Below are 20,033 nucleotides of genomic sequence, written 5' to 3'. Positions count from 1 at the left end.
TCCAAATTCATGTTCATTGTTATGAAATGGAGGAGAATTTCTAGAACCTTTCAGTGGTGGCAAAACTGGCGTGTCAAAAGACTTTTTTTTATTTAAAAAAAACAGTTTTAAGTTTAATATTGGGATGTAGTTTCATCGCAATGGACACACGAGCATGTACTTATTATGCTAATCTTGGGTTTTTCACTGCCTCTTTCCCAGCCTGCACGGCTGCACCTCCTGTTCCTGGTGGGCATGAATAAATAAAATGTCTTCACTGCTAACCCTACATCTGCTCGCAGGCCTAGGACCGTCGACTCCGAGTCCCCTATGATTACAACATCCCATCCACCGATTCAGCTATTTCCCCAACCCTACAAAATAATAGTAATTTCAAGCATAGAACTAGAATTTCAAATTATATGTTTGTTATTCCACATTGCAGAATTTATAACATATTATTATCACATGCTTACTAATACGTGTTATACTATTTAACTGCTAGTTATATTGTACACTGAACCCATAAGCAATTCCGCTATAACAGATGCTTAAAGTTGCATTCTATCTGTTTAAGACATTAAACTTACAGTGCGTTAGTCCGCACGAAGCATCTAAATTAATATTTAATCGTATATAATCCCACAAGTGAATGCACTTTAATTTGCATTCTATCGGTTTAAGACATTAAGCTAACAATGCGTTAGTCCACACGAAGCATGAAAATTAATATTTAATCGTATATAATTCCACAAGTGAAGGCACTTTGCACTCTATCGGTTTAACACGTTAAACTAACAATGCGTTAGTCCACGTGAAGCATCTAAATTAATATTTAAGCGTCTATAATCCCATAAGTGAAGGCACTGTGGTGCCGAAATAGGTGTATCAATTAACTTACCATTTTTTTCAACTAAATGATAAAAAAATATAATTCAACTGAATTAATTTACTAATTTATTGAATAATTTTTCCTTAACAAAAATTTAAAAACTGGCCTAAGAATGTTGATGTTGGTAATTTGATGCTGCTTGATTTATCCGAAAAGGTGGATACTGTATTACAAAAAAAAAAAAAAAAAAAACTACAAAGCAGCCATTTTGTGCGAGACATCCCCAGCTCCCACCTAAAGTGCGCTGTCCTGGGCAGTGGCAGACCGCAGACCCCCTTCTTCCTTATCCCTTCGCTCCATGTTTCATTCCTTTCCTCCTCCATCTAACTAGTTACCTGTCCCCGCCTTTCTTTTCCTCCTCCCCTCTCCTCTCCGCTCCTTCCTTCCTTCCTTCCTTATAAATAAACAACCTTCCCTCCTCCATCCTTCCCATCCCAACTGCGATATCTGAATCGATTAGCCTCCTTTTCTTCACCTTACAATCCCTCCACCGACATGTGCAATTCCAAGATCAAGTCTGCCCTCGCAAGGCAGGTGGCGGAGATCGAAGGCCGTCCGGTCCTGCAGCCGCCCTCCAACCGCATCGCCCCGCCGGAGGCTGCTCGGCCGCTGAAGAAGACCTTTCTGAAGTCCCTCTCTTTGCCCTCCTCCTTCACCAAAAATGCAGCTCGGCCTGATGCGGATCACATTGCTGCTGCGACTCCCACTAAGCTCTCGCCTCCGGTGTCCCCCAAGCCGAAGAAGCCCAAGGCTGCACCTCCGCGAGGCAGTGAGTCGAACGGGTTGAGTACGAGCGGCGATAAGCTTGCGGTTGCGAAGCTTCCGCTCACCAAGTTAACGCGTCCGGTGATAAAGCGGTCGATGAGCTCCGTTGGAGCCGGCGAATTCGTTGTGTCGCCGGAATCGATGTCCTTGCTTGGTTTTGACAGGGCGCCCGGTAGCATCGCCGCGGCTCAGAGGGAGCACGCCGTGCTCGCTCAAGCGCAGCGCAAGATGCGGATTGCGCACTACGGGCGCACGCCGGCGAAGCTTGACGGAAAGGTGGTTCCTGTCGATTCTTCCACGCCCAATGATGCCAACAGCCAAGAGGAGAAGAGATGCAGTTTCATCACATCAAATTCTGGTGACAAACTGACTTTTTCTTCATTTCGCTTACGCGAGATCTTTTAAATTGTAAATAATTTCTTGCTCTGCGTTTTAGATCCTGTGTACGTTGCATACCATGACGAGGAGTGGGGAGTGCCCCTCCATGATGACAAGTAAGCTTACTTCTCTCCTTTCTTTATCTCTCTGTTTGTGCATAGACTAAACTAAAGAAAGTTGGTCGCTTGTTTTTCACAGGATGCTATTTGAACTACTAGTACTGGCAGGAATTCAAGTTGGTTTGGATTGGACAACTATATTGAAGAAAAGGGAGGAATTCAGGTGAGGAAAACAAAATTTTCTGAATGTAGAATCTGTAAAACAAATTACGGTTCAAGTTTGCTGAAACGCCCTACTGGTTTTGCAGGGCTGCTTTTGCAGATTTCGACGCAGAGTTGGTGGCCAAGTTCACTGAGAGGCAAATGGCTTCAGTTTGTGCAGCTTGTGGGTTAGATATAGGAAAGGTTAGAGAAATAGTCGGCAACGGCAAGAGAATTCTTGAGGTACTCGAATAACTGCAATGCTAATTTTGTACTCTTCTGCATTGTTTTTTATTTTGCATGTTTTCATAATATAAAATTCTACATCAGCCAAACTACTTGTTCTCTGAAATGACACTTATCCATGTTTTGTCTAGGAATTACCAAAACAATCCTAATCAAACACAAAAGAAGCCTCTTAATTCCCTCTGAAAATCACTAATGAGGAAAAAAAGTATCATAATCAGTGTTGCCAATTTACAAGATTTACTATATAGAAACTTGGTGAATATAACAAAAGGTTTAAAGTTGTTGTTGTACTGTTTTTGTTCTTACAATTTTGCAGCCAAATCTCTGAAAAGTTATAATCACTCTGTTAAGTACTCTAGGCTGCCAATTTTAACAAATGATTGTTTCTATAATTGATATCCATGGCATGATTTGGTAGACGCCACTAAAATTCCCTTCACCATTGTGTGTTTCTTTGTAGAAGATTTTGGTTAAAAACGTCTATGACAGATTGTTACACGTGTAAATTCTATCTGTGTTGGGTTCATAAAAGTTATTGCCTTAGGATTTTTATTTGTTAAAGTTCAGCTTCTCTTCAATTTGAATTTTCTAATCAGACAGCACATGTGGCTGGTTGGACAGGTCAGGAGAGAGTTCCCATCTCTGGACAATTATTTGTGGGGGTTCATCAACCACAAGCCCCTCTCACCTAACTACAGGTCATGCAGGAAAATCCCAGTTAAGACATCCAAATCAGAGTCCATTAGCAAAGACATGGTACGCCGGGGGTTCCGGTTCGTTGGTCCGACCGTGATCCATTCCTTCATGCAGGCTGCCGGTCTGACCAACGACCACCTAGTCTCATGCCCCCGCCACCTTCATTGCTCCTCCCTGACAACCACCACCAGCATCACCACCAATGCCAGCGACCACCATGCTTCCACTCTAACTATCACATTGTAAATTGATTAGCTAAGTGTGATTAGTACCCTCTGCTTATTTGTAATAGAGGAATCTAGTGAGCTGTGACCACTTGTGTAACATGGTTGTCAAGAGTGTGATTGAGGTGTTCTTTCTTTCTTTTTCTCAAATCCAATGATAGGAATGCTAGGGAAGGAGATTGCATAATTGCATGTGCTGAGGGAGCATGGCATGTGAGTTGACAGCAATGTCTATGTGTTGCCATGTGATCTGATCACTACAACCTCAATTATTCCTAGAGTCATCATCCAACCCACCTTCCTTGCAGATCATGCCATTGGGGAAAAAGAATATTTAATAACCAGCAAGCAATTGCTTTCCTTGCTCATGTGGCAATTTGTAGTTCTTTTCTTCTGTTTAAGTTTGTGCTTGTGTAACTTGCTTGAAGGTTTGGTGTCAAGGCAGCGAAATGCCACCAATCTTGTGAATTTGTGGCTTAAGAAAGGTTGAAAAAAAGAAAGTAGAATGTGAATTTCAAATTGGTTGGCATGTAAATGTATACCTTTTTTTTTTTGCTTTGTTTCCCTGAATATCTGCTGAATAATCTTCATCTTATGCACTTTCTTTTGTTTTGGTGCTTTCCAGCTCCAGGTAATTTAGCTCGAATATAAAACATGGAAATTCAAATCTAGCAAATCAAGAATCAGGATTGTGAAGTTACCACGCAAATAATTAGAGATAACACAATTCAAGAAGCTCACAGAAAACTTGCCGGAATAAATTTTCTCAAACATTCGATGACTTTTGTTCATCCAAAGTCCTCAAAGAATTTTCCAAATTCTGAGACTAAATTATTTGAACCAATAAATGTATTAGTAAAGTGTTTAAACAGAGAGACAGGAGTGGTGGATTTATCGTGTGGTATTCATCAAAATTAGTTTTGATACAAATTCAAAATTGCCCACTGAACAGTAAGGTTCTCCAGTAACTATGATACTGGTGAGAAGCATTACAATTGACCAATGAACTTTTCTAGAAATATTTCTTGATCAGAGGATAATCTGCATGGTTAAAGGACAGGACTCTGGAGACTTATGGATTGCTTCTTGTTTTTTTAATGTCAAAACATAACAGAATTGTCACAGGTTCAGTTTAATTCTCTTTTGAAAGGAACTACAATAACAAGCCAAGTTGCACTTAAGAAAACTAGCATATACTTTAAGACATATTAGTGAAGTCTAACCAACAGTTGGAAGTTAATGATAGCTATGAAACACGTTGCAAACTGCGCACATCAACAATAAACTTCAATCATTCGAACTTCATTGATCTACCTTTGGCTCCCTTTGGTTCTTCCCATTTAATTAGTTGAGAAAGTACCAGCAAATGCTGAGGCAACATAGAAGTATCATAATTAACATACTTGAAGAGCTAGCAATGGGAATTATTTACAATCTCTCAGAGCTAAGATGGTCAAATGAAGCTACTTAGTATTAGGTTTAGGAAATTGCAAATCTTGGGAGGGCCATTGTGTCTTTCCATTGACCACGTCCAATGCAATAGAAGCTTTGCACGAACAGGATCATCAGATAAAGACGCATGAAACTTACCATCATCAATACGTGTCTTACGCTTCATTATTATTTTTTAATTATTTTTTATTTCAAATATTCAACTCTCTTGAACTGATTAATTCTAAGATGGACTAATCAGTTCTATAAAAAAATTTCGTCGATTACTAAGATAAACTCAGAAAGTACTTACGTCATGCACTCGATGTCAAGTAATTATCGTCCATAATCCCACTTTAGACAAATACTTTCAGGACAAGATTCAAATCATGATCCTCTTATTTGTCATTGAAGTGTCTTACCATTATACTTGTGCTCTAATTTTATTTATTTATTTTTCAGATATCCAGCTTCATTTTTCATAATCTAGGAATATAACTTTTACAGTAATTTACCAAAGGGTGCATATAGAGATCTCAATTTATCAGAAGGCGTACGCTAATTTAGTATTTATCAAAAAACATACTTTTTAAAGTACATTTCCTATTTTATCATTCTGACAAATCTGACTTTTTTCTTTTCACTGTCGTTTCTCACTTTCTCTTCTATTTATTTTCTCCTATGTATGCAACCAATCTAATTTTTCCTCTCCGCTCCTCTCTTTCCTCTTTTTTTTTTTTTTTTTCCATGTGTGCATGCATAACATAGACCTGATATATAAATCATATAAGGCCTACAACGTTTAAATTTAGTTGATTTTTTGATAACATTATAATACATTTGGAGAAATCGAAATAATCAATAGATAACATATTTAAATTTTTTGCAACCCCATAAATTAACGGAGAATGATCCATTATTTATTTCAGCTTCTACGGAGGTGTAAAATTGTAATAATGATGAATTGACAAAAATCATTATGTGTGGGCTTGATATGATTCATATCAGGCCCAACGTATGAGAATTATTTTGTTGATTCTTTTTTATTATATTCTAACATCTTTTAAAAGTTGAAATAAATAATAGATATCATATTTGAACTCCTTGTAACATCAAAAATATACAAGAACTGAAATGGATGCAATCGAAATGGATGCAATCGGAGCTCTCTAGGTCCATCAGTGAGTTTTGATCAAAATCCATTGATCGGCATAGAAATCTCATATTGCAGTCATTTAAGGTCCTGTGGTGTAACACCCATAGGATCCCTAAGTTATTTTATGAGAATTGTTGCATGATTAGAATAAGCCTTATGTGAATATTTTCAAAAATAAAAGAAAAATAGAACCAAAAAGAGGCATAACCAAGATTTGAACCTTGGACCTCTTAGTAAGTAGTTCTATGTCATAACCAATAGCCCCAACAAAGGTGTGATGTTAGAAAGGAAAGGGACAAGATAGTTAAAGGTAAGGAAAGTGAAGGCTCTCTTCACTAAGAAGGAGAAGTTCAAGTTTTCTTCTTCTTCTTCCAATGAAAAGAGGGTTTTGCTTTCTCCCTTCATTTATGATGAGTAAAAGAAAATGGAATGAAAAGTTCATTTTTCCTTCTTCCTTTCATTTGGAATAAAAGGAGAAAGAGAATAGAAAATTTCATTTTTGCTCTCTCTTCCTCCTCCTCCTTCTCTCCACCGAAATCAAGCCTCCCTCTCCTCACCATTGCCGAAACTCAACCAAAAGGATTTCTCTCTAGGAAAGCTTCACAAGTAAGGTCACTTCTCCTAGTAAATCAAGCGAGAGGATGTAAGTATCCCCCTCACCTGCAGTACAAGTAGCTCCTATGTTTCCTACACTTAAAAATGATTTGAAAAAAAAAACCTAGGAAGTTACCTTGTAGGGTTCGGCCATGATAAGGAAAGTTAGAAACATGTCATCCATTAGTTCTTGGTTATCTATGGTTGTTAAAAATTTTTATGGCTTCATGTTGTTTAAAACTTAGAACCCCACTCTTTTAAGTTTCGGCCATGAGAAGATAAGATGTTTAGAGAAAGTTTAAAATGTAAACTATGCTTGTTTATGATCCCTTATGGTTTATAACTCACTACATGATGTTAGCTTAAAGTTGTCATGTTTAGTGATCCTGTCCGAACCAGTGGTCAACGAACGCTGGGGACGTGGCGCTCCCTACTGGATCCTCAGGTGCTCCGACGAACCTGCAACAAAACCGAGTCGGGAGGGGTGTCCCGGCGACGGCCCTCCGACGCTCAAGTCAGGCGAGGAAATAGCAAAGAAGTGGCTTTTAAGTAGAAGACTCGTGTACCTCCGGTGAAGAAATGGAGACCTTATATAGACCTCTCAAAGAAGCCTGGGCGCGCCAATCAAAGCAACCACCTGCTTTTGACCATGCCCAGGTATGGGTCTGTCAGAAGGGCCATGCCCAGATATGGATCTGTCAGGAAGACGTCCATGAGGCCATACTGCTACTGTATCCGCCTCTCCCTGATGTGACGGCGAGATCTTCCATCGTGCAATCTTGTGTACGGCCTAATTATCAGACATGCCCTCTCTGACATCCCATATCCCGAGACAAGCGATAGGCCGATCGGCTACCTCTGTACCCTCGCCCTTATCTTGGCCGAACGGACCACCCACTCGGCCCTTCGATCACAGCCGATCGGTCCCCCGCTCGGCCCTTCGATCCTCCTGCCTTGGCGTCGGAAACCCAAGCCCATGGATGGGTTATTTCTAGCTCCGCTCGGACCATTACCCGCTTGACCAGCCTTCCATCCGTCCTTAGGCTGGGACCCTTCAGAGGGTGGGCCCCCCATTCTTACCGCCGGATCACTTGTCTTCCCTTCAAGTCTAGTCGAAGGAGGCAGTGAGTCCGACTGACTGGACTATATGTCCGAGCGGGCGGTCGTCGCCTTCCAGTCGCTTATAATATCTCTAGGGTCGTTCGGCCCTTCTGCCAAATTCAGCCGTTCGGCTCTTCATTTCGGTTGTCTTGTCGCTCAACATGGATGTTTGCTTGTCTAGATCTTCTCGAAAATCACGCAAATCCTCTCCATTAAGTCGAAGCATGCGCGGTATGGGCGCATTAATTGTGCCTGGCGACAGAGCGCCACGTGGCTCCTCTTGCGTGGCGGTGATGATCCGTACGATGGGACGCTGGTCATTTTGAAACGGACGGCTAGATGATGACTTCATCTTCCGTGACCTGCATCCGACGGACGAGGCCGACCAGCCTCATTCGTATAAAGCCCTCGTCTTCGCCTTTTACGCCGCATTCTCTGTTTCATCGCGTATTCTCCGTCGAAGGTGCCCGCTGCTGCTGCATCATTCCGATCGTCCCAGCTCTTGCCTCTTGGTGGTCTTCGGCTTTTTGGTGATCCTTTCTGTCTACCTTCCCTCAGTAAGCTTCTCCCTTCCCTTACAAGGCCTTCCCAACTTGTTCTACCTCCTTTGTTCCTATTCCTTCTATTTCTCGCTGTCTTTTTGCTCCTTCGAGATGGCAAGCTCCTCTGAACCCGCTGTTGGAGTTCATGGCCCTTGGTACCTGACTATGGAGAGCCGATTTGATGAGGAGGGCGCTCGGCGCCTTGTTCCGACGTATGAGATTCCCGATAACTATGAAATAGTTTTAGCCGACCCGTCTGACCGGCCCCATAACCCGCCGATCGGCACCGTTTGTTTCTTTTTAGACCAATTCCAGGGCGGCCTCAGATTTCCTACCCATCCATTCATTTTGGAGGTTTGTAATTATTTCCGCATCCCGCTCGGCCAACTTGTGCCGAATTCCTTTAGACTGCTGAGCGGGGTGGTCGTCCTCTTTAAGCTGCACAGTGTCCCTCTCGACCCCAAAATATTCCACTTCTTTTTTTACCCTAAACAATCCGAGCTGGGGACTTTTATTTTCCAAAGTAGAATAGGCTTTAAATTTTTTGACAATATGCCGACCTCCAACAAGCATTGGAAAGAATTTTTCTTCTACATCCGACTTCCCGAGCGGCCGGCATTTCGAACCAAATGGCAGACCGCTGTGCCGACTCAGCCGGAGCTCGGCAAGTTCAGAAGCAACCCAGCCTATCTTCATGCAGCTAACTGGTTATCCGGTCAGCGATACAAGATCGACCAGTTGCTTCTCAAGGGGGTGTTGTATATTTTCGGATTGTCTCCCGTTCGGGCAAATCTCCCCTTCCGCATGAGTAAGGATTCTTTACTCTCTTAGTCTTTTTTGTCTAATTGATTTTAATTTCTTTTACTGCAGCTGAAGTCATGTGGCGCTCCAAGGCCACCGATCATCTGAAGTTGAAGTCCGAGCCCTAGATCAGCAGTCTAAGAATCTGGAGGCCCAGCTGAACGCCGAGCGAGAGGACCGTTCGGCAGAACGCACAAAGGCCGAGGTGGACTTGAAGGCTGTCCAAGATACCTTAACCGCTTCCCGAGCGGCACTTAAAAAATATAAGGAGGGAGAGCCGAACCGCCTAGCAGCAGTGCGCCAAGAATACCTCCGCTCGGAGAGGTTCGGCGCAAAATTCGGCGGCAACGTCTCTTCTACTTTCGCCGAAGCGGTCAAGGTCACCATGACGTATTTGAAGAAGGGTGGCCACCTTCCCGAGGGAATGCATATTCCCGCCTCCGACCTAGCGGCCATGATTGATGACATCCCTGACGCCTTCTTTAATTTTGAAGATCCGGAGTGAGGCGAGTTCTTTCAAGTGCATTCTGTATTTCATCTGCTCAGCGGATGCAAACTTTTTGTACGTGCCGGTCGGCATAATTTTTCTTCTAATGAAATGCTGCTCCTTTGCCTTTGTCTTCGTACTCATTATCTATAATATTCTTCTGTTTGCTTAACGTTTATGCTTAGAGTCAGTCATGCTCTCCAGCGTTCTCCGTCACGCGGCCGATCGGCTTAATCCCTTAAACAAATTTCGAGCGGGAAAGACTACTCGCACTGCACGTATCTGGCTTACGTGAATTCAGCTAACGCCTAGTATCAAAGGACCAACCCCCGATCGGGCCTGAATGTTTTAATATTCGTAGTTTCCGTGGTTTCTTATTCTGATATTCGTTCATCCGCCCGGGGTATTATAGTCGCCGGACCGACTCGATGTTTGACGACGGGGCTTGTCGGCGCGGATGTTTATAGCCGATCGGCGCGGCTCTCGATTTTTAACGACGGTGCTCGTCGGTCCGGATGTTTATAGCCGATCGGCGCGGCTCTCGATCGTTAACGACGGTGCTCGTCGGCGCGGATGTTTATAGCCGATCGGTGCGGCTCTCGATTTTTAACGACGGTGCTCGTCGGTCCGGATGTTTATAGCCGATCGGCGCGGCTCTCGATTTTTAACGACGGTGCTCGTCGGTCCGGATGTTTATAGCCGATCGGCGCGGCTCTCGATTTTTAACGACGGTGCTCGTCGGCGCGGATGTTTATAGCCGATCGGCGCGGCTCTCGATTTTTAACGACGGTGCTTGTCGGTCCGGATGTTTATAGCCGATCGGCGCGGCTCTCGATCTTTAACGACGATGCTCGTCGGCGCGATGTTTATAGCCGATCGGCGCGGCTCTCGATTTTTAACGACGGTGCTCGTCGGTCCGGATGTTTATAGCCGATCGGCGCGGCTCTCGATTTTTAACGACGGTGCTCGTCGGCCAGGATGTTTATACCCGATCGGTCCGCTCCCCGTTTTTTAACGACGCTCTTCGTCGCCGGGATGTTTATAGCCGATCGGCGCGGCTCTCGATTTTTAACGACGGTGCTCGTCGGCGCGATGTTTATAGCCGATCGGCGCGGCTCTCGATTTTTAACGACGGTGCTCGTCGGCGCGATGTTTATAGCCGATCGGCGCGGCTCTCGATTTTTAACGACGGTGCTCGTCGGCCCGGATGTTTATAGCCGATCGGCGCGGCTCTCGATTTTTAACGACGGTGCTCGTCGGTCCGGATGTTTATAGCCGATCGGCGCGGCTCTCGATCTTTAACGACGGTGCTCGTCGGTCCGGATGTTTATAGCCGATCGGCCGGCTCTCGATTTTAACGACGGTGCTCGTCGCGGATGTTTATAGCCGATCGGTACGGCTCGATTTTAACGACGATGCTCGTCGGCGCGATGTTTATAGCCGATCGGCGCGGCTCTCGATTTTAACGACGGTGCTCGGCGATGTTTCGCTCGTCGGCGCGGCTCTCGATTTTTAACGACGGTGCTCCTCGGCCCGATGTTTATAGCCGATCGGTCTCGATTTTAACGACGGTGCTCGTCCGGATGTTTATAGCCGATCGGTGCGGCTCTCGATTTTTAACGACGGTGCTCGTCGGTCCGGATGTTTATAGCCGATCGGCGCGGCTCTCGATTTTTAACGACGGTGCTCGTCGGTCCGGATGTTTATAGCCGATCGGCGCGGCTCTCGATTTTTAACGACGGTGCTCGTCGGTCCGGATGTTTATAGCCGATCGGCGCGGCTCTCGATCTTTAACGACGATGCTCGTCGGCGCGATGTTTATAGCCGATCGGCGCGGCTCTCGATTTTTAACGACGGTGCTCGTCGGTCCGGATGTTTATAGCCGATCGGCGCGGCTCTCGATTTTTAACGACGGTGCTCGTCGGTTATCCGCTCGGTTTTTATAGCCGGTCGGCGCGGCTCTACGGTTTAACGTCTGGGCTAGACGGCCTTCGAGGCTAACTCCTTACCAGGTCGAGTGACCTTGGCCTTCCTATCCGCGCTTGAACAATATTTATGCCCGGCCGAACAGCACGGGTCATTCGCTTGCGAATCTGATCGGCTGGGAGGCTTTCACTATTCGGGTGCTTGGCTCGGATAATCCATATGCCCCTTTTACCCAGCTTGGAGAACGTACTCCTGGCCGAACGGCTCAGGGTCTGCTTCGAGCATTTTGGCTCGGATAATTTATCTCCGTCCGGAAGGTACTGGGTCTTCGATCTTCGAGCGCTTGGCTCGACCCATTTACCTCCGGCTGAACGGCGCGGGGCCTTCGTTCCTCGCCAATGCCTTATATTTGTTCTCTTGATTCTTCATTTCTGCGTTTCCAATATTAGTTGAAAAAAGTACACAGAATGATTTACAGTGGTACACCTTTCATCCTGCCCGGTAAGGCTGGAGGTGGTTCGCGCTCCATGGCCTATCTAACTGCCGACCGTCCTCATCCTCCAAATAATACGCGCCCGAGCGGAGCTTTTCGATGATTTTGAAGGGACCTGCCCACGGAGCTTCAAGCTTGCCAACGTCGCCGACCGGCTTGACTTTCTTCCAGACAAGGTCGCCGACTTGGAATGATCGAGGGATGACGCGCCGGTTGTAGTTTTGCTTCATCCGTTGACGGTACGCCATCAGCCGAACAGCTGCCTTGGCACGTTCTTCGTCAACCAAATCCAGCTCCATATTCCTCCGCTCGGCGTTGCCTTCATCATAACACTGGACCCGGACGGACTCGACGCCGACTTCAACCGGAATGACCGCTTCACCGCCGTATACCAGGTGAAAAGGTGTAACGCCCGTTCCTTCCTTAGGAGTTGTTCGGATGGCCCATAAAACACCCGGCACTTCATCCGGCCAACTTCCTCCCACGTAGTCGAGCCGAGCGCGCAGAACACGGAGAATTTCCCGGTTGGCTACTTCGGCTTGACCGTTGCTTTGGGCGTAAGCTACGGATGTGAAGTGTTGCTCAATGCCGTAGCTTTTGCACCAATCTTCCAGCACTCTCCCTGTGAATTGCCGCCCATTGTCGGAAACCAATCGGCGAGGAATACCAAACCTACAGATGATGTGTTGCCATATGAATTTTTTGACCATCTGTTCGGTGATTCTAGCTAGTGGCTCGGCCTCCACCCACTTGGAGAAATAATCGACCGCCACCAGCAAAAATTTCCTCTGCCCGGTCGCCATCGGGAACGGACCCACGATATCCATTCCCCATTGATCGAACGGACATGAAACGGTTGATGCTTTCATCTCCTCTGCCGGTCGGTGCGAGAAGTTGTGATACTTCTGGCACGAAAGGCATGTAGATACTGTCCGAGCGGTGTTTGTTTGTAAAGTTGGCCAAAAGTATCCGGCCAAGAGGATCTTCTTGACCAATGAGCGCCCGCCCGGATGACTTCCGCATGATCCTTGATGTACTTCCTGGAGGATGTAAGCTGAGTCCTCTGAGCTTACACATTTCAGCAACGGGCGCGAGAAAGCTTTCTTGTAAAGCTGATCTCCGATGAGTGTAAACCGACCGGCCCTCCTCCTGAGCAGCTGGGCTTCATCTCGATCGGCCGGTGTGGCTCCCGAGCGGAGGAACTCTATGATGGGTGTCCTCCAGTCGCTTGGAAATGTGAGGCCTTCCATCCGGTCGACGTGCGCCACCAGCAGTACTTTTTCAATTGGTTGCTGAATGGCGACCGGCGTTATAGAACTTGCTAGTTTGACCAACTCATCGGCTGCCTGGTTCTCCGTTCGGGGAATCTTTTGAATAAGGACCTCTCGGAAAGTGGCTTTGAGTTTTTCAAAGGCCTCAGCGTAGAGCTTAAGCCGAACGCTGTTGATTTCAAAGGTGCCAGAAAGTTGTTGAGCGGCCAACTGGGAATTCGAATAGAGGGTCACCCGACCGGCACCCACATGCCGGGCCGCCTGCAATCCAGCTATGAGGGCCTCATACTCTGCTACGTTGTTGGTAGCTTTATAATCCAGCCGGACAGATAGGTGCATCTTCTCTTCTTGAGGTGAGAGCAGCAATATTCCGATCCCACTTCCGAGCCGAGTAGAGGACCCATCCACATATATTCTCCACATAACTTCCGGTTCTGGCCTTTGCACTTCGGTCACAAAATCAGCCAAAGATTGGGCTTTGATCGCCGAGCGGGGTTGATATTGGATGTCAAATTCACTCAATTCTGTCGTCCACTTGATGAGCCGTCCGGACGCTTCTGGATTCAACAGTACTCTTCCGAGTGGACTGTTCGTCCGGACAATGATGGTGTGAGCCAAGAAATACGGTCGAAGGCGCCGAGCAGCTAGGACCAAAGCAAAGGCCAACTTCTCGAGCCCAGTGTAGCGAGATTCAGTATCTTTTAAAATGTGGCTCAGAAAATACACCGGCTGCTCTTCGCCGCTCGCCTTTACAAGTGCTGAGCCCACAGCATGCTCAGTTGACGACAGATAAATATAAAGTGACTCACCCCCGATCGGCTTGGCAAGAATAGGCAAAGAATTAAGATATGTCTTCAATTCTTCGAAGGCTCGGTCACATTCTTCATCCCACTGAAACTTAGTAGTCTTGCGCAGGATCTTGAAGAACGGTAGGCTCCGGTCGGCGGTTTTGGAGATGAACCTGGACAAAGCAGTTATCCGACCGGTCAACCGTTGCACTTCCCTTGTATTTCTGGGAGGCGGCATGTCTTGCAGAGCTTTCACCTTGCTGGGATTGGCTTCAATTCCCCGCTCGGTCACTATATATCCCAAGAAACGCCCCCCTTTTGCTCCGAACAAGCATTTCTGGGGATTTAGCTTAACTCCATACTTGCGTAGCGTTCGGAAGGTTTCTTCCATGTCCTTGAAGAGATCGGCCGCTCGGACGGATTTGATAAGAATGTCGTCCACATAGACTTCCAGATTACGCCCGATCTGCTCCTTGAACACCTTGTTCATCAAGCGTTGATAGGTGGCCCCGGCGTTCTTCAATCCGAACGGCATCACATTATAGCAATATGTGCCGTCGGTCGTTACGAAGCTTACTTTTTCTTGATCTTCCCGGGCGAGCGGCACTTGATGATATCCTTGATAGGCGTCAAGCATGCAGATTAATTCGCAACCGGCCGTAGAGTCCACCAGTTGATCTATCCGGGGCAAGGGATAAAAATCTTTGGGGCATGCTTTGTTCAAGTCTCGAAAGTCAATGCAAACCCTCCACTTGCCGCCCGGCTTGGAGACTAATACTACGTTAGCCAGCCAGCTCGGGAACTGCACCTCGCGTATGTGGCCGGCCTCCAGAAGTTTCTCCACTTCCGCTCGGATGATGGAGTTCTGTTCGGCGCTGAAATCTCTTTTTCTCTGCTTTATCGGCCGAGCGTCCGGTCGAACATGCAACTCATGCTGTGCTATGCTCGGCGAGATTCCAGGCAACTCATGTGTCGACCAGACGAACACATCATGATTTCGTCGGAGGCATTGGATCATCTCCTCCTTTTGCTTCTCCTCCAGATCAGAGGCGATAAAAGTTGTAGTCTCCGATCGGGTCGGATGAATCTGCACCTCCTCTTTTTCCTCATAAATTAAGGCGGGTGGCTTTTCAGTGATAGTATTTACCTCGATTCGAGGCGCCTTCCGAGCGGAGTTGGATTCTGCTCGGACCATCTCTATATAACACCGCCGAGCTGCCAACTGATCTCCCCGTACTTCTCCCACCTTGTCCTCGACGGGGAACTTCATCTTCTGGTGGAAGGTTGAGACGACTGCTCGGAATTCGCCGAGCGCCGGTCGGCCCAAAATGACGTTGTATGACGAGGGAGAATCGACCACCACAAAATTTATTGTTCTGGTCCTCCTGAGCGGCTCCTCTCCCAGCGAGGTAGCCAGCCGGATCTGTCCGACCGGCTGGACTTCGTTACCCGTGAACCCGTAGAGCGGGGTTGTCATGGGAAGCAGCTCGGCTCGATCAATTTGCAGCTGATCGAACGCCTTCTTGAATATGATGTTGACCGAGCTCCCTGTGTCAACAAATATGCGATGAATAGTGTAATTTGCTATTACCGCTTTAATGAGCAGCGCGTCGTCGTGGGGCACTTCGACTCCTTCTAAGTCTCCGGGTCCGAAAGTGATTTCCGGTCCACTTGCCCGCTCTTGGCTACAACCAACTGCATGAATTTGTAGCTGCCGGACGCCCGCCTTTCTGGCTCGGTTGGAGTCTCCTCCGGTAGGCCCACCCGCAATAACGTTGATCTCGCCTCTGGCAATATTGCTTCGATTCTCCTCTTCCCGAGCGGACGGTCGTGACCGTTCTCTGGACGCCCGGCGATTATCCTGTCTCGGAGATCGGTGCCGATCGAGTGTCTGTTGATGTCGCCTTTCGGTGTGGGTCCGGTCAGCTTCATGAGTCCTTTGTCTCCTGTCGGTGGGAGGTGACCGTCGTTCGGCTCTCCTAGGAACGGGATTGGCCACGAAGGGAAGACTTCGACAATCCTTCGTGTTGTGCGTATCCGTCTGGTGGAAGGAGCAGAACATAGGGGTCCACCTCTTCTTTGGCTTGGGCCGAGCGGCAGCCACTTCTTGTACGTGCGATCTGGCGTGGGGGGATCGGATTGCTTCGGCTCTCGGTCCACTAGGTGGCTGCTGAGCGGCGTTCTGTTTCCGCTCGGCATGAATAGGTGCCCGCTCGGTAGGAGTTTCCTTTTTCCGGGCGGCTTGTGCTTCTTCCACGTTTATGTATTCGTTGGCCCGATGTAGCATATGATCATAATCTCGGGGCGGCTTTCGGATGAGCGACTGGAAGAAGTCCCCATCCACAAGGCCCTGCGTGAAGGCATTCATCATCGTCTCCGATGTGGCCGTTGGGATATCCATCGCCACTTGGTTGAATCGCTGGATGTAGGCTCGGAGCGATTCTCTCGACTCCTGCTTGATGGCAAACAGGCTGACACTTGTCTTCTGATAACGCCGACTGCTAGCGAAGTGGTGGAGGAAGGCCGTTCGGAAGTCCTTGAAGCTAGTGATGGATCCGTCCGGCAACCTCCGAAACCACCGTTGAGCCGATCCCGAGAGAGTTGTGAGGAAGACGCGACACTTTACTCCATCTGTATATTGATGGAGTGTAGCTGTGTTATCAAACTTACCCAGATGATCATCCGGGTCCGTTGTTCCGTTGTACTCGCCGATCGTCGGAGGCACGTAGTGCTTGGGTAGAGGGTCTCGTAGAATAGCCTCCGAGAATTGGCGATTGATCCGCTCGGGGGATGAGTCCGCCCGGGGAGCTTTCCCTTTTCTGTCATCCCGCCTTGGCATTTCGTCTGAAGAAGAGCCTCTATCTCTTCGAGCTGGTGCGGCTTCAGGGGTGCGAAATAAGGCCCGATGGAATGCGACGGTGGCTTGAGGTGCTTCCGCTCGGCGACCAGACGCAGATGTTGCTTGTTGCTCCGGCCGTTCGGCTGATGTTTTTTGTTTTTGCTCCACAAGTTTGGCGGCTCTCATCTCGACCAGAGCGTCCAACTCTTCTTGTGAGAGTGCCACATTGTGTATTCTTCCAGCCTCGTCCATTGTCTCTGTTCAGATGCAGGAGCGTTCCCACAGACGGCGCCAAATTGATCCTGTCCGAACCAGTGGTCAACGAACGCTGGGGACGTGGCGCTCCCTACTGGATCCTCAGGTGCTCCGACGAACCTGCAACAAAACCGAGCCGGGAGGGGTGTCCCGGCGACGGCCCTCCGACGCTCAAGTCAGGCGAGGAAATAGCAAAGAAGTGGCTTTTAAGTAGAAGACTCGTGTACCTCCGGTGAAGAAATGGAGACCTTATATAGACCTCTCAAAGAAGCCTGGGCGCGCCAATCAAAGCAACCACCTGCTTTTGACCATGCCCAGGTATGGGTCTGTTAGAAGGGCCATGCCCAGATATGGATCTGTCAGGAAGACGTCCATGAGGCCATACTGCTACTGTATCCGCCTCTCCCTGATGTGACGGCGAGATCTTCCATCGTGCAATCTTGTGTACGGCCTAATCATCAGACATGCCCTCTCTGACATCCCATATCCCGAGACAAGCGATAGGCCGATCGGCTACCTCTGTACCTTCGCCCTTATCTTGGCCGAACGGACCACCCACTCGGCCCTTCGATCCCAGCCGATCGGTCCCCCGCTCGGCCCTTCGATCCTCCTGCCTTGGCGTCGGAAACCCAAGCCCATGGATGGGTTATTTCTAGCTCCGCTCGGACCATTACCCGCTTGACCAGCCTTCCATCCGTCCTTAGGCTGGGACCCTTCAGAGGGTGGGCCCCCCATTCTTACCGCCGGATCATTTAGATTGCATAAAAGGGTAGATCCATGCTTTAGAGTTTCGGCCAAGTAAGAAACCAAGGCATTAGAGGAAGTTTAAAAACTCAACTAAGCTTGTTTATGATTTCTCTTGATAAGTAACCCATTGTATGATATTAGTTAAAAGTTTCATGCTTCAAGTTGTTAAAAGAAATCTAGAACACATGCTTATAGGGTTCGGTCAAGGATGAACATTAGGGTTAGAAACCTAATTATGCTCACTATGAATCTTTTCCTATGCTATGTATGTTGTAAGGGTTTCATGCTTCAAGTTGTGAAAGAAAAACCTAGAACACATGCTTATAGGGTTCGGCCAAGGATGAACATTAGGGTTAGAAACCTAATTATGCTCACTATGAATCTCTTCCTATGCTATGTATGTTGTAAAAGTTTCATGCTTCAAGTTGTTAAAAGAAATCTAGAACACATGCTTATAGGGTTCAACCAAGGATGAACATTAGGGTTAGAAACCTAATTATGCTCACTATGAATCTTTTCCTATGCTATGTATGTTGTAAAAGTTTCATGCTTCAAGTTGTTAAAAGAAATCTAGAACACATGCTTATAGGGTTCGGCCAACGATGAACATTAGGGTTAGAAATCTAATTATGCTTACTATGAATCATTTCCTATGCTATGTATGTTGTAAAAGTTTCATGCTTCAAGTTGTTAAAAGAAACCTAGAGCACATGCTTATAGGGTTCGGCCAAGGTTGAACATTAGGGTTAGAAACCTAATTATGCTTACTAAGAACCTCTCTTCCTATGCTATGAATGTTGTAAAAGTTTCATGCTATATGTTGCTTAAAAAGTTTAGAACCACCTCCTTTAGGTTTCGGCCAAGAGGAGATAAAAGGGTTAGAGAAAACTTTTGGAACCAACTATGCTTGTTCATGATTCCTTATGATGTATGATCTCTTATATGATGTTAGTTTAAATTCTTCATGCTTAGGTTGCTTAAAAACCTAGAACCATGACATGTTGGTTTTGGCCAAACCAAGAAAACTAGGGTTTATGGTTGCTACAGGTCCCCTATGTTATGATAAGTACCATGTGATACTAATATGATGTTTTCCTTGTTTAAAGTTGCTTAAGAACCAAGACCATTACTTTGCAAGTTTCGGCCAAGTATGACTAGGGCTTATAGAAAGTTCAAAACCCTTAACTATGCATGAAAATAATATGCTTTACATGACAAGAATATGCTATGCTTCATGATATGATAAGAACATGCTATGTTTCATGATGTGATAAGAACATGCTATGCTCGTGATATGATAAGAACATGCTATGCTCATGATATGATAAGAACATGCTATGTTTCATGATATGCTAAGAACATGATATGTTTATGAAAGACTTATGTAAGATGGAAAGCCTAAGAGATGATTCCCTTAAGTTGGGATCAAGAGCACTCTTTATGATATGACAAAGAGATGCTTCCCTTAAGTTGGGATCAAGAGCACTCTTCCTGATATGACAAGAACATGATATGTCATGATATGACAAGAACATGATATGTATGATATGATAAGAAACATGATATGATATTTTACTTTTGTATGGCTTGTACCAAGGGTGAGCTCCATAAGCGCCCATAGGTCGATGGTCTATGAAACGGGCCTAGTAAAAGGGATGTGCTCCTAAGTTGCCCCTAGGTCGATGGTCTATGAAACGAGCCTAGTTCCTAGTAGGTTCAAGATTAGCTACCTCGAATCTACTTAGGATGCGCGCATTCATGTATGTATGTATGTGGTACAAGCTGCTCATGTTGAGATTATGTTTAAGTATGTATATGATATATGTTTTCAAAAGGACATCTTGCATATATATTCATTTCATGATACATGTTTTCAAAAGAACATTTTACATCTACAAGTTCATGTTATATGGTTTCCTTTATGCTTATTTAAGATGCTCTTGAAAATATGTCTATGATATTTATATGATCATTATGCCCTCACATGATATGATATGATTTCATGATATGCTCTCATATGATATGATATGATTTTATGTTTATGTTCTCACATGCTATGTTATGATTATATGTTTATGCTCCCACATGCTATGATATGACTTTAGGCTTATGTTTTCACATGTTATGTTATGATTTGCCAAATGAACATGTTACTACTT

The 20,033-nt window shown here is 46.2% G+C and overlaps 1 protein-coding gene across 1 annotated transcript; it reads left to right on the top strand.

Moving 5' to 3' along the window:
- Window positions 1-1,106: 1,106 nt before the first annotated feature.
- On the top strand, window positions 1,107-3,578 carry LOC122011772 (probable GMP synthase [glutamine-hydrolyzing]). The gene is made up of 5 exons (XM_042568149.1): window positions 1,107-1,994; window positions 2,073-2,130; window positions 2,213-2,296; window positions 2,382-2,517; window positions 3,145-3,578. The coding sequence occupies exons 1-5, from the start codon at window positions 1,367-1,369 to the stop codon at window positions 3,463-3,465; spliced, it is 1,227 nt and encodes a 408-aa protein (XP_042424083.1). The 5' UTR covers window positions 1,107-1,366; the 3' UTR covers window positions 3,466-3,578.
- Window positions 3,579-20,033: the final 16,455 nt, after the last annotated feature.

Source organism: Zingiber officinale, chromosome 8A (genome assembly GCF_018446385.1).
Source record: "Zingiber officinale cultivar Zhangliang chromosome 8A, Zo_v1.1, whole genome shotgun sequence".
NCBI classification, from domain to species: domain Eukaryota; kingdom Viridiplantae; phylum Streptophyta; class Magnoliopsida; order Zingiberales; family Zingiberaceae; genus Zingiber; species Zingiber officinale.
Note: the sequence above shows the minus strand (reverse complement) of the source record. Positions and strands in the feature narration are given on the sequence as shown.

Excerpts from the sequence above, each read along its gene's own strand:
- LOC122011772 (XM_042568149.1), top strand. The coding sequence starts at position 1,367 with ATGTGCAATTCCAAGATCAAGTCTGCCCTCGCAAGGCAGGTGGCGGAG. Across the intron at positions 1,995-2,072 it reads TTTCATCACATCAAATTCTG|ATCCTGTGTACGTTGCATAC; the intron begins GTGACAAACTGA and ends TCTGCGTTTTAG. Across the intron at positions 2,297-2,381 it reads AAGAAAAGGGAGGAATTCAG|GGCTGCTTTTGCAGATTTCG; the intron begins GTGAGGAAAACA and ends CTGGTTTTGCAG.